This window comes from Podarcis tiliguerta (genome assembly GCF_965153285.1).
Source record: "Podarcis tiliguerta genome assembly, chromosome: 2".
Lineage (NCBI taxonomy): Eukaryota > Metazoa > Chordata > Lepidosauria > Squamata > Lacertidae > Podarcis > Podarcis tiliguerta.
The window spans coordinates 39797966-39810229 of NC_139535.1; the positions used below are offsets into that span (position 1 = coordinate 39797966).

The window sequence follows — 12264 nt, forward strand, 5'->3', positions numbered from 1 at the left end:
GACAATACCAGAAAAAATACACAAAATAACACCAATTAAAAACAATTCCATCTTTTAAAAGCATATCTTGCATTAGCTTGTTTCTTGGACTTACTCACACCTCCCCCCTTTGTATTCCCGTTCAATTATTAGTTCAGCAAATCCTTTCCCTCTTTACCTTTATCTTAATTTTTATCTTAATATTTTGGCCTTACCTTTCCCTCTTTTTAACATTTCATTTTCCCCTAATATTTCAAACCTTATTGCTATAGACTCCTTAACTTCAATCCGACATCGTTCCATCATTCATTAATTTTACATTGTTTCTGTAAATAATCTTTAAATTTCTTCCAGTCTTCTTCCACCATCTCTTCTCCCTGGTCTCGGATTCTGCCAGTCATTTCTGCTAGTTCCATATAGTCCTCCACCTTCATCTGCCATTCTTCCAGAGTGGGTAGGAAACATGTAAGATGCCAGCTCTTAATGGGTCTGATCAACTGGTTTGTTTATACAGTGGTACCTCGGGTTAAGAGCTTAATTTGTTCTGGAGATCTGTTCTTAACCTGAAACTGTTCTTAACGTGAAGCACCACTTTAGCTATTGGGGCCTCCTGCCACTGCACCGCTGCTGCATGATTTCTGTTCTCAACCTGAAGCAAAGTTCTTAACCCGAGGTAATATTTCTGGGTTAGCGGGGTCTGTAACCTGAAGTGTCTGCAACCTGAAGCGTATGTAACCCAAGGTACCACTGTATTAAGTAGAAGAAAAATATTGGAACAACAATTCTTCAGTCCCTGGAGCAGAATGGGCACAATTCCATCTCCCCAACCATGGTCTGGTCTCAAAGCAAACCTCTCACTATTTCCCCCACACACCTTTTTTGAGTGGGAGTGTCAGTGGGGGGGGGTACTACTAATAATAATAATAATAAATTATATCCCACCCATCTGGCTGGGTTTCCCCAGCCACTCTGGGCGGCTTCCAGCAGAATATTAAAAACACGATAAAACATCAAACATTAAAAACTTCCCTAAGCAGGGCTGTCTTCAGATGTCTTCTAAAAGTCAGATAGTTGTTTATATATGTCTATATACAGTATGTCAAGTACAAAGTTCAACAGTCAAGAACCAGTCCCATAGAAGTCCTGGAACATCCATGCCAAGGTCCATCAACGTGGGCAGACCTCACATTGCACACCTCCTCCCTGAGCTAGTGAGCCCCACCTGGTCAGCCTCAGCTTCTCAGAGCGTTCTATCACTGCTGCCAACACTTCGGAGCCTGCCTTGTTTGTGGAGACGGGTCTCTCTGGTTCTGATGAGAGGTCCTGCTCTTCTGGTCCCTGCACACTGCTCCCCATCCCTTTGCCATCCTGTCATCCCTGTGTGTATATTCTGCAACCCCAAGCTCTCCTTTTCCATCCCCAGGTTGCCCCAGTGGGTCCCAGTCACAGCTGCACCCCTCGCCAGGATCCTCTTCCTCCTCCCTTTTGTCCTGCCAGTTCATGACAGCGAGTCTTTTATCAAGAAATTGGCACGGAGTGGTTAAGACCCACACCGTGTCTTTTCTCAATTATGCAGTTGTTACTGCCATGATTTAATAGCTCTCCATTACGCTGAGCAAAAGCTTCTCTGCAGTGTTGCTGCTTCAGCACAGCCCAAGCTCCATCAGGAGCTCAGCTCAGAGCTGCACTCTCAACAGCAAGGAAGCTGCATGTTGGCTAAGTAAACCCACAGAGGTTATGTCTGGCCATCTTCTTACCGTTCACCTTGCAAGACTTCTGGCTGCTCATTCAATGTATTTGTGCAGCTGGCAAATACGGTTGGAATATTTGTAAATGGTTGAGAACGACAGTATCTGCAAGTTGTGTTTCCGAAGTGTCTTTCCTCCAATTTGGCCAAAACCATTCAGGAACTTTTTGCTACTGTACTATAACAGTTATACAGGCACACATGGAGCTTAATTATTATGCTAAGACTCTGTGTTGCCATGCATGATGCCATAGTGGAGATTCTTTTCTTCCAGGTGCATGCATGCATGCACTTTGTAGTCACTGAAGGCAAACTGGAAAAAGAACAGCTCTGGATTTGCTGGCTCAGCTTCAGAACCAGAGGTTTGCATTGACACCCAAACAAGATTGCTGCCCGCACTCAAGATGTGCCCTGCATCCCCCTGCAAAGTTATGCACCTAGGCTTATAGTTGTACGATTGCAGCTCTTGGGCTGGCCCCGCTGCCAGTATTTATGCCAAGATTGTCAAACTTGAACAATTGCCATGTTGTGAGAAGTAGGTGGCAAGTGGTTCCTCTATATTATTGCTTACATGGAGTGTGTCTCTGTTTTAATTGCTTCAGCTCAAGATAAAGAAGCCATAACACGACAGAGTATGTGCTTTATGTGCATAGTCTCAGGTTCAGTTATCAGTACCTCCTGTTAGGAAATGCCTCTTAGTAGCCTGCAGGGCTGCTGCCAACTGCAATATAGGAAGAACATAGGAAGCTGCCTCCTACTAAGTCAGATCCCTGGTCAATCAAGCTCAGCACGGTCAACAATGACTCTTTCAGCAGGGGTCTCTTCCAGACCTCCCTGGAGATGGAAAGGACTTAACCATGAACCTTCTGTATGAAAATCATTAGCTCCACCAACAAAATGCAGCCCTTCAAATAATCTCCCCAATAATATTATATGCCAGAGTCTAAAATTAATAGAAATTATTGCAAGGGTCTTCGTCTCTCAAAAGTGTGGTAGTTTTTATAATTTTGTGGTCAAGGTACACAGTGCCTTTCTAATGTCCTCTTAATGTATAATTGGGATGTGTGATGCAATTTGAAGCATGTTGATGCAAAGGTTCCTTTGCAATGCTTCTAGTCAACAGGACAAAAGGGTTATCTTCCACCACATAGAATCTGCACAGTTACTGAGACAGATAAGAGGGCCATCAGAGCAGAAGGAAACTGGAATGCAGTGTGATCTAAGCAAGCCCACTTCAGTCAGGATTTGGGAATCACTTGATAAAATGACAACACAGGTGACAGCTTATCCTGGTGAAGCTCCACCAGAGGAATCAAATTGTGTCCCTTTTACATTGTAAAGGTTGTAAGATTCAAGGTCCTTTTCTACCTCTATGCTGGGTGACCATTTGTGAATGATTTGTGGACAAAGGTGTTGGCAGTAATCTCAGATACATTAATCTGACACACTCCTCTGTATTTAAGAATCCCCCCCCCCCAAATGGAATTTTTTTCCACCAAGAAACTAATGTTCTTACTAGCACTGAGGTGACTAAAACCAGCATGGGGTACTAAATCAGTATCAGTATGCTAGTGTTTGGCAAGTAGTGTTGCCTGAGGAATTAAACCTGCCCCTGCAGAGAAACTGGGGGGAACAATGGTTCAAGACCAATGTCTAGAAAGATGGTTTCCTTTTTCTCTCCTGCATGAACCAATTGATGCAAGTCTTTAGCCTCAGTCATCTTTTGCCTGCCCCGTGGTTCTTTTCATCCTTTGAATAGGTAGTACTCTTTATAAATCAACACTCATCAGAACTCAGACTTCTACTCTTTTTCTTGTTCATTATGTTCAACTTTGATTTAAATATAATTTTTATGGGCTTCTAAAGTTCTCTTGTATGTCATGCAGGAAGAACTGTTGTTCGGCAGCTTATGAAGAGAATAAATGGGGCTTACTCCCTAGAAAATATGTTTGACCATCTTTAGCAATACTTCTTTTTTGATCAAGTTTAATATCCTGCCCTTCCTCCCAAAGGAGCCCTTGCATGTATATGTATGTATGTGTGTGTGTGTATATATATATATATATATACACACATATATGCAGTTTTAGTAAATTGTTTAATTGGTTGAGGCCAAGATGATTAATTCCCTAATGCATGGATATTTTCCCCAATATTATTGCAACCTCCAGGGCTGCGCCTTGGAGCTGCAATTAGGTTATGGAGGCGAGCCCTTGTTATTCCTTGCGCCATTGCTTTTTTTCTTAAAAAAATGTTTAGGGGTACTCTCATTTTCCTACTTTTAAATGTATTTTTAATTTTTGTTGGAAGCAGCCCAGAGTGGCTGGGGAGACCCAGCCAGATGGGTGGGGTGCAAATAATAAATTATTATTACTACTACTACTACTACTCAGATTGAAATAATGCCTCTCAATGAGGCCAAACTTAGATTCACAAAATATTTAGGGGTATGCATACTCCTGCATACCACCCAGAATAAAAGCACTACCTAGTGCAAACCTAAGTCCTAGCTCCTCAGTGATAACCAGCTACTGTACTGTACTTCTGCGACCCACAAATAACCGATGGAGATCCCCTTCTCTTGAGGGCTCCAGTCCCCTAAACCTTAAAGCCACAGAATCATAGAACCAAATGTAGAGAGGGAAGGGACCCTTAGGGTCATCTAGTCCAACCCGGGCAGAAATCTTTTGCCCAATATGAGGTGCAAACCCACGTCACTAAATCGCGTGGTCTACCGACTGAGCTATCCCCTCAGATAACGACGCTGGCACGATAGTAGGATCGCCCACGGGCGCGAGAAGCGCCTCTCCAATGGCCTTCATCTTCCAAAACCACCCCAGTTTCCGCCCAAGCCCACGCACACACAGAGGCTTCTGCCCCTGGAGTCAACTCCAGGGGATCGGCAGCCACAATAAGATATCTGTGGGGCTGGGCCTCCCGAGTCAATGGGCAAAGTTGAAGCCCTTCATTGCGGACACCGCAATCTTCAGTGCGAGACGTGGGCCCCTAGGGCTGCTGCAGGTTCCTCCCCGCAGGTTGCTCGCTGAATAGGGGGGTGCGCACCCGCTCCGTCTCGCTCTAGGACCCCGGCGGATAATGGAGCCCGGCCGCGGCCGGAATGCAGACCACTGCGCAATGCACACGATTTCTAATTCAGCAGCGGGGAGATCCTCGGTCGGCGGCAGCCGCCGGTCCTGGCGCGGGAGGGAGGGGGCGTGGTGGAGAGGCGAAGGCTCCCAGGAGCTGCTGCTGCTACAGCAGCAGGCGAATGAAAACGGCTGTAGTTGCTGGAACCTGAACGCCGGCCGCCCCCGCCGCCCCCCTTCCCATTATTATTATTATTAGCCTTTGCTCCATGCATTGGTCGCCGCCTGCGTTTTGCTCCTTGCGCACACCCCTGAGAGAGAGGGGCGGGAGAGGCGCACGCGGCGGGGTTTGCAGAGGGAGCCTGGGCAGCGGCCAAGGCAGCATCTCTCCGCCGTTTCGGGCGGGTGGGGGGCTCTGGCTGGTTTTGGAGCAGAGCCACTCGCTCGTCTGACTGGCCGCGCAGTGCAAGCAGCTCTGCCTCTCCTCCTCGTCGTCGTCGTCGTCTGCCCCCCGCCTTCCCCCCTGAAGCGAGGCCGCAGGGAGGGGGCGCCCGGAGAGCGGGGTGCTGCTGCTGCGGGGAAAGTTGCCGCTCGCTGGCGGGGAGGGAGGGCGATGCCTTCTGAGCGCGAGCTGCCGCAGGGGGGAGAGGTCCTTTCTGCGGCCGGGAGGGGCAGAGCCCCGCGGGCGGCGGCGGCAGAAGCAGAAGCAGCAGTAGCAGCAGCAGCTGCACAAGCCGGGTGCGACTGAAGAAAGGGGCAGGCGAGCAGGAGGACGGAGAAGCACCATGCCGCCCTTCTTCCCGCGCTGGGCGCCGAGGCTGCTCCTGCTGGCCTGCGGTGAGTCGTTTCCTTTCCCAGGAACCCGAGAGGGATGCATTGGGAAGCGCAGATCCTGCGGTCCCCAAAGGCAGCCCCGGACAAAGGAAGGACCCCCCCGCTGGGGATCCGAGGCTGCCTGCAGCGTGGGTGGGGATCGCCGTGGGGGAACCCCACGCTGGGGGTGGATCGGTGGGGCGGAGGATCTGGTCCTCTGAAGCAGCCCGGGATGGATGGTGGTGGCCTCGGGGTTCCTAACTCGGGGGCGTTTTTTCCTGGTTTAAGGCACGGGTGCGACACAGCAGCTTGGGCGATTGAGGCGGGGGGGCAGAATGGAAATAGAAACCGTTTTCCTGGAGGTGGGGCTGGGTCGCGCAGAGGGAGGGGGCTCATACACCTTGGCAACCTCTTAATCTGGGAAGAAATACACATATAAAGGGGGAGGGGTTCGTATTCACTTTATTTCCAGTGCCAGTGTTTGAAAAGGTACACTTTGCGCGGGGGAGGGTTATTTATATTCTTGGAAGTTCCCGCTGTTGTTCCAATTCACCATGGTAAAGTATATACTGTACAGCTTATGTCCTTCCTTCCACATTGCTTTCTGCCTCCCTTTCCTTCAATGGAGTTTAGGTGCTTCTTATTTTAAGTGCCTTTTTCTGTAGCACGGCTAGTTGCTATTCTAAAGGCGATGTGTCACCCCTTATTGACCACCATTGATGTTTCAGTCAGTGGGGTATCTTTCTATGAGGAAAAGTGTTTCTGTCATATTGGGCCGTGTAATACTTACCTGTAGAAAACTGCCTGGTGAGAGTGTCTCAAAGGTAAGCATTTTGCCGTTCCATTTTAAGTTTTACTTTATGGTGCCATGGAAAGTCGTGAAGCACCTGCCCTGGCACTAAATAATGGCTTCTTTGTGTGGTGGAGCAGGGAGTATGTCAGTCTAGGCAACCTGGAACTCTCTTGTCACGGAACAAAACTTTGCAATTCAGAGAGTTCTAGCCAAGTTTCAATGCTGTGAAATTCAATGCTGCTTCACACACCATATTGGGATGTGGTGTTATATCATGTGGCTACAAGCAGCAGGGAGCTACAAAAAACTGCAAATTCACTGCAGCCTATAGCCGTATAACACATGGTGGGGGTGGGGTGGGGGGGTGGAACATCAAATGTATTTATTCGGTGCCCACACTGCAAACAGGGGGTGATATTTTTCCACTGCTGTTCCTCTCCATTTCAGGGAGGAGGGGGGAATTACTATAGATTTCACTTGGACATTTGCGTGGCATAGTTGTGATGAGCATTGTGAATTAGCATGGAATTTACTAACGCGAGCAAAAAAATAAATTAAATATAGTGGTTAAGAAATGTAGTGATTCAATTACCCTTTCACTGAACAAAAAATGGCTAGTGAAGATTTGGCTGAAATGACAAAGTTAACTGCATAGACCCGTTTAAGAGATGGGCAGCAAGTAGAGACATTTGAGGGAAGATGGTTTCCTTTCAGTGACTTAATGGACCTAATATGTGTTTGGATATTCAGAATGTTGATCTACTGAGAATTGTTGTTAATATGGATTTGTATGTTTCAGTAGTGTTGTTTATTGTTTTAGGGGTTTTTTTAAGGGATGAACAAAGCGTCCCTAGAGATTGTTGAAAATAGCCTTGATGTAGTACAGTTTCTGCGTGCCAAAGCTGAGTTAGGATTCCTGCATACTGTATTTTCCTCTAGGGACTGCATCCAGAATTACTTTGTACTGCACTGAGAATCATTTAACCCATAACATTGTCCTGTCACCTTTTTCCCCTTAGAGTATTTTGATTGTTTCTCTTTCACCAAAAATATGCTGTCGAGAAGTCCTGATACCAAATTAGACTCTAGTTCTAAAGAGCCTAATCTGTAAATTTTGAAAAGGGGGGTGGGGTATTAATTAAAGCCGATTAAGTACAGAAGTAATTATAATTAGAATAGGTAGGAGGCCTGTGCTTCTAATTTTGTATAATCTCATTGGAGATATTTAAAGACGGAGACCCCTTTCAAAAAAATAAAACGAAGAATGTTGGAAGGGGCTATTTTTCTTAATAATGTGAGTGAACAAGCTCAGTTTGTAATCTTAGTGAACAAAGTAAAATGGAACTTTGTAACAGACCATTAAATGTTTTCTTAAAAAATATAAAATTAATCAATACTTGGCAGCAATCGGCCTGGAAGAATGAAGACCATCTGGTCATTCTGCCAGGGATGGGATTGGAGCAGAGCATGTTCACCCTTCTGCTTGTAAATTGTGTTTCATCTCTTAAGTATTGAGAATAGATCCTTCTGTAAAGAGACACAAGTAAAGTTATGCTAGCCATGTTGGCCCCTAAGGGGGAAAAATCCATAATCCATGTTAGAACAACATCTTTCTCAGGCTGTTCAAAATATCACAAAATAGTATGCCAGCTTTAAAGTCCTGCAGAAATCTTTTATCAGACTAGATTGTTTATTTAAAAAGGGGGGAAAGGAGAGAAAACCTGGCTGGTGGTAACACCGTAAGTCTGCAACTGGTAGTGGCTTTAAAAAAGAATATGGGAGAAGGTGGCATCCACTCAAATGACACACTTTTAGGGGCTATGTAGGCAACAGGCTTCACCAAGGCCTAGTGGGAAGAAGAAATATAACTGGCTGATTCTCCATCTCTGAAAATACAAAAAACTGGCTGTTACCCAGGTTAATCTCCATCCATTAATGAAGCACACAGGTTCCTTGATTGGGGGGGGGGGGAGGAAGAATGATGAGAAACTAGGGCAGGAGTTCCTTAGGCATGGCACCACCACAGAAAAGGCCATGTTCCCACCTCTTTTGGAGGAGGAGTATACAGCAAGACCTTGCAGCAAATATTATACTACAGGCAGGCTCTTACAGGAAAAGGATTTCATAAATTCTCTCCCCAGTCACTTAGGGCTTTATAGGTAAGAACCAACACCTTGAATTTTCTGGTCACAGATGGTAATGCAGCACAGTTAGTGAAAGGCCAGTGTAATATTGAAGCACACACTAGAAGACATTCTGCTCTAGCTGCAGTTTCTGAACCACCTATTATTTATTTAAATATTTCTATACCTTGATTTTGTAAAAAAAAATAAAAATACAGCCTATACATTACAGTAAAGTCTTATAGAACCCAATGGAGCCATTTGGGATCCAACTTCTATCTAGTCTCCGTCACATGCTTCTTGGTGTGATCATAGAATGTGATAGAACTCTGGGACCTCAAACTGTTATTTAAAGGCTTTGTTGCAACACCACATGAACTAAGTTTAACTGGTTCCTAGCAATAGGTGTTTTTCTACAGGGATGGCGACAGGACATCAACAAAACTGTTCAAAGGCATTTGATGCTGTGTTGTGTACTGTCATATTTCTTAGTCCTCCTACAACTCATGGCAGGTGATAGATGGGCTAACAAAACACAAATACCGTATTTTTCGCTCCATAACACGCACCCGACCATAACACGCACATAGTTTTTAGAGGAGGAAAATCCGTAGGCATGCCACCCGTAGGCATTCCCTCCATAACACGCAGAGACATTTCCCCTTACTTTTTAGGAGGAAAAAAGTGGGTGTTATGGTGCAAAACATACGGTATATGTTTTCCATAGACGGCGGCAGGTTCTAGACAAGACTGATTTGAAAACTCGGTGGGCAATCCAGTTATAAAATTGTTGATACAATCCTTGTGCCAAGTCCTCTTTCATTTAGTGAAAGTCTATTATTATTTAAAAAAAAACAGGCAGAAGTGGAAGCCTGCAAAAAAAATCACAAATGCTTTCTGTTTGCATGCACACACTTACTCTTTGTATTCATGCATCCCTATTCACTCCATTTACATGTTATAATACTTGACTTCTTTCTCTGCACCATTTCCAATTTTCTGAGACAGCCCCCCTTTTTCTGAAAATTAGAGCCATTTTTTAAAATTGTGTTTTGCATACTTAATTTGTTTTATTATTCATTTATGTGATTTTAGGCTTGTAAAATAAAACAAATGAAGATAAAACAAAATAATAAAAAATCCAGCAAGACAAAATGCAGCATTAAAACAAAATCAAATAAGTTCAAAAGTAGATAAAATAAATTTGAGAATGTGTGTGTGGGGGGGAATCAGCAGAGTTCAATTAAATGATTTAATGCAAGGATGGTTACCTCCTAATTCAATGGGCCTAATTCTGCCAACCAGTAACATTTTTCTGCCCTGATGGGGATGGAAATCACCCCCTCTCCTGTCAATTAGGTAAGTGGACAGGGGGCAATAACTACCCTTTAGCCAGTCTGTATGGATGGAGTCCCTTGAAGCCCCCCAAAGTCTTGCTGCCTCTGATTTAAGAAGCTTGGGAAAGAAGAAGCTGAATTAGTAATCAAAGTTGGTGCCAAGTAGACTTCTCTTGGGGGGACATTCCACAACTGGGGTGCCACTACTGAAAAGGCCCTTTCATCTCATTCACCTCTGTCCAGCCATAATTAAGTGCTCTAACATTTATCCAAAGCTTGCTTAACTTCACAAGTAGGCAAAGAAACTCTGAGGGGGGCAGGACAGGGCAAAGGGGAGAAAGGGCTTTCCATCTTATCCTTCCTCTCACTGTCTTTTTTTTGGCCAATTTTTATTGCTTTTCAAAAAAATTAACAAGTTCACATCAAATTACAGTGGTACCTCGGGTTAAGAACTTAATTCGTTCTGGAGGTCTGTTCTTAACCTGAAACTGTTCTTAACCTGAAGCACCACTTTAGCTAATGGGGCCTCCCGCTTCTGCTGCACCGCCGCCGCGCGATTTCTGTTCTCATCCTGAAGCAAAGTTCTTAACCCGAGGTACTATTTCTGGGTTAGCAGAGTCTGTAACCTGAAGCGTATGTAACCTGAGGTAACACTGTAATTTGAATTTAATGCATACTTAAAAGTTGACTTCCCACCCTTCCTTGTTCTCCCTCTCTTGCTGCATTATAAAACGTTTATTTATCTGCTTACCAATTTATGATGCTGCTCATCTCACTGTCTTAATCCCTAAATCCCCATGTTAGCTTCAAGACTGTAAGGTTTGAGCTCATTCCTTTTCCCATTTGGACCTGAAATGCATAGTTTTGCCTTGGACTTGGGATCAATATGGCAGGTTGCATTCATCTCTTGCCCACAAGGCACTCTGTGCTCTTCAGTGGCGTAGGAGCCAAAGGGAGGACTGAGCTTCCTTTCTCTCCACTGTGGCCTCAAAGAAACTTTGGGGGCTTCTGCGAGGCTGAAGGGAAGCGAGTTGATGGACTGCATCTTAATTTCAACCACTCTAAACAGCCAAATGTGACCAGCTGGGACTAATGCCTGTATGCCGTCATCTTGTGGCCCTCCAGATGTGGAACTCCCATCAGCCCCAACCCCATGGCTGATAGTCAGGAATCATGGCTGTTGTAGTCTACCCACATCAGAAGAGCCACAGGTCCTCCCCCCCCCCCCATGTATATAAATTTGGCCTTCACAAATCTTTGTTTATTGCAAATTGGGGGGGGGGGTTGAAATATTGGTACAGACCATTTCTGTCCCTAAGTTATTAAGAGGTTGGGGGGTTGCCTTTAACATATGAGATTCACTGAAGCAACAACTGGGTATTTTAGGTGTAGTTCAATACCTAACATAGTTTTGAGGTTGCTTTTAAGTTCAGCTCCACAGTTATGGGTTAATGAGATGAGGAAAGCTTGTTCCCATCCTTGGAACATGGTGGTCATACTGAAGGGAGTGCTTTCACTAGGAAACATTGGCACGTCCTTCTGGAACGGAAGCCCGGCCAGGCTGGAGGAACAAGACCATTGTAACATTATGGTAGAAAGAGTGCATCAGACATTAAGTGTTAGGACATGTAATTTCTCCTGCCCCGCCCCATAAGCTTCTCCAAAATCTTCATTCCTTTCAATGCCTACAGAGGCACTGCAATAACCTTGCAAACGCTAGCCCTGCTTTTTAATAGGGTTGTTAAATTTAGCAAATTAAAAAGTCATAAAGCACTCCACGGCAGCTGTTGTTTGAAGACTCCAGATGTATAAGCGATTGGGAAATTGTAGCTGTGTTTGGACAATGATATTAAGCCAATATTGACAGGTATTTTGCCCATCCATGCAGCTCCTTCACTTCTCACTTTGTGACATGAGCAATCAAATCAGGAAGTTTCTATCCATAGCAATAATGTGGTTACCAGGTTCACAACAAACGGGATATTATACCATATTCGAGCCATGGTTTTAATATCCCAGCTTGCTCTGAAGCTGCTGATCATAGTTTTCCAGGTTGGCTAATTAGATATTTCCTTGTTTAATTGTAGCTTGTGTGAAGGGGAAGAAGACTGGTTCATATTTCAGTTTATTAAATTGAGAGATATCATCCAGACTGAGTCCCCTTTTCCCCCTTACTTCTGACCATGGAAAGGAAAAAGCAATGTGCCTGGTTGATGGGACACCCAACGATCATGTTGTGAATGAAATACTTTCATCAGCTTTGATCAATGGGAATTGTTCTTAAGTAAATGGAAATAGGATTTTTCCATAGTTTCTCTGCAATTCCAGGCCAACACTTCTAGAATGTCCTACATGGGTAGGCAAATTAAGGCCTGTGGGCCAGATC

At 44.8% G+C, this 12264-nt stretch overlaps 1 protein-coding gene across 1 annotated transcript in view; it reads left to right on the forward strand.

The window, feature by feature from the left end:
* The first annotated feature begins 4855 nt into the window (after nucleotides 1-4855).
* PODXL2 (podocalyxin like 2) overlaps nucleotides 4856-12264 on the forward strand; it is a 57738-nt gene continuing 50329 nt past the window's right edge. Inside the window, exon 1 of the mRNA XM_083418498.1 lies at nucleotides 4856-5649. Coding sequence (XP_083274624.1) covers nucleotides 5598-5649 — 52 coding nt within the window. The 5' untranslated portion in view covers nucleotides 4856-5597. The remainder of the gene's footprint in view (nucleotides 5650-12264) is intronic.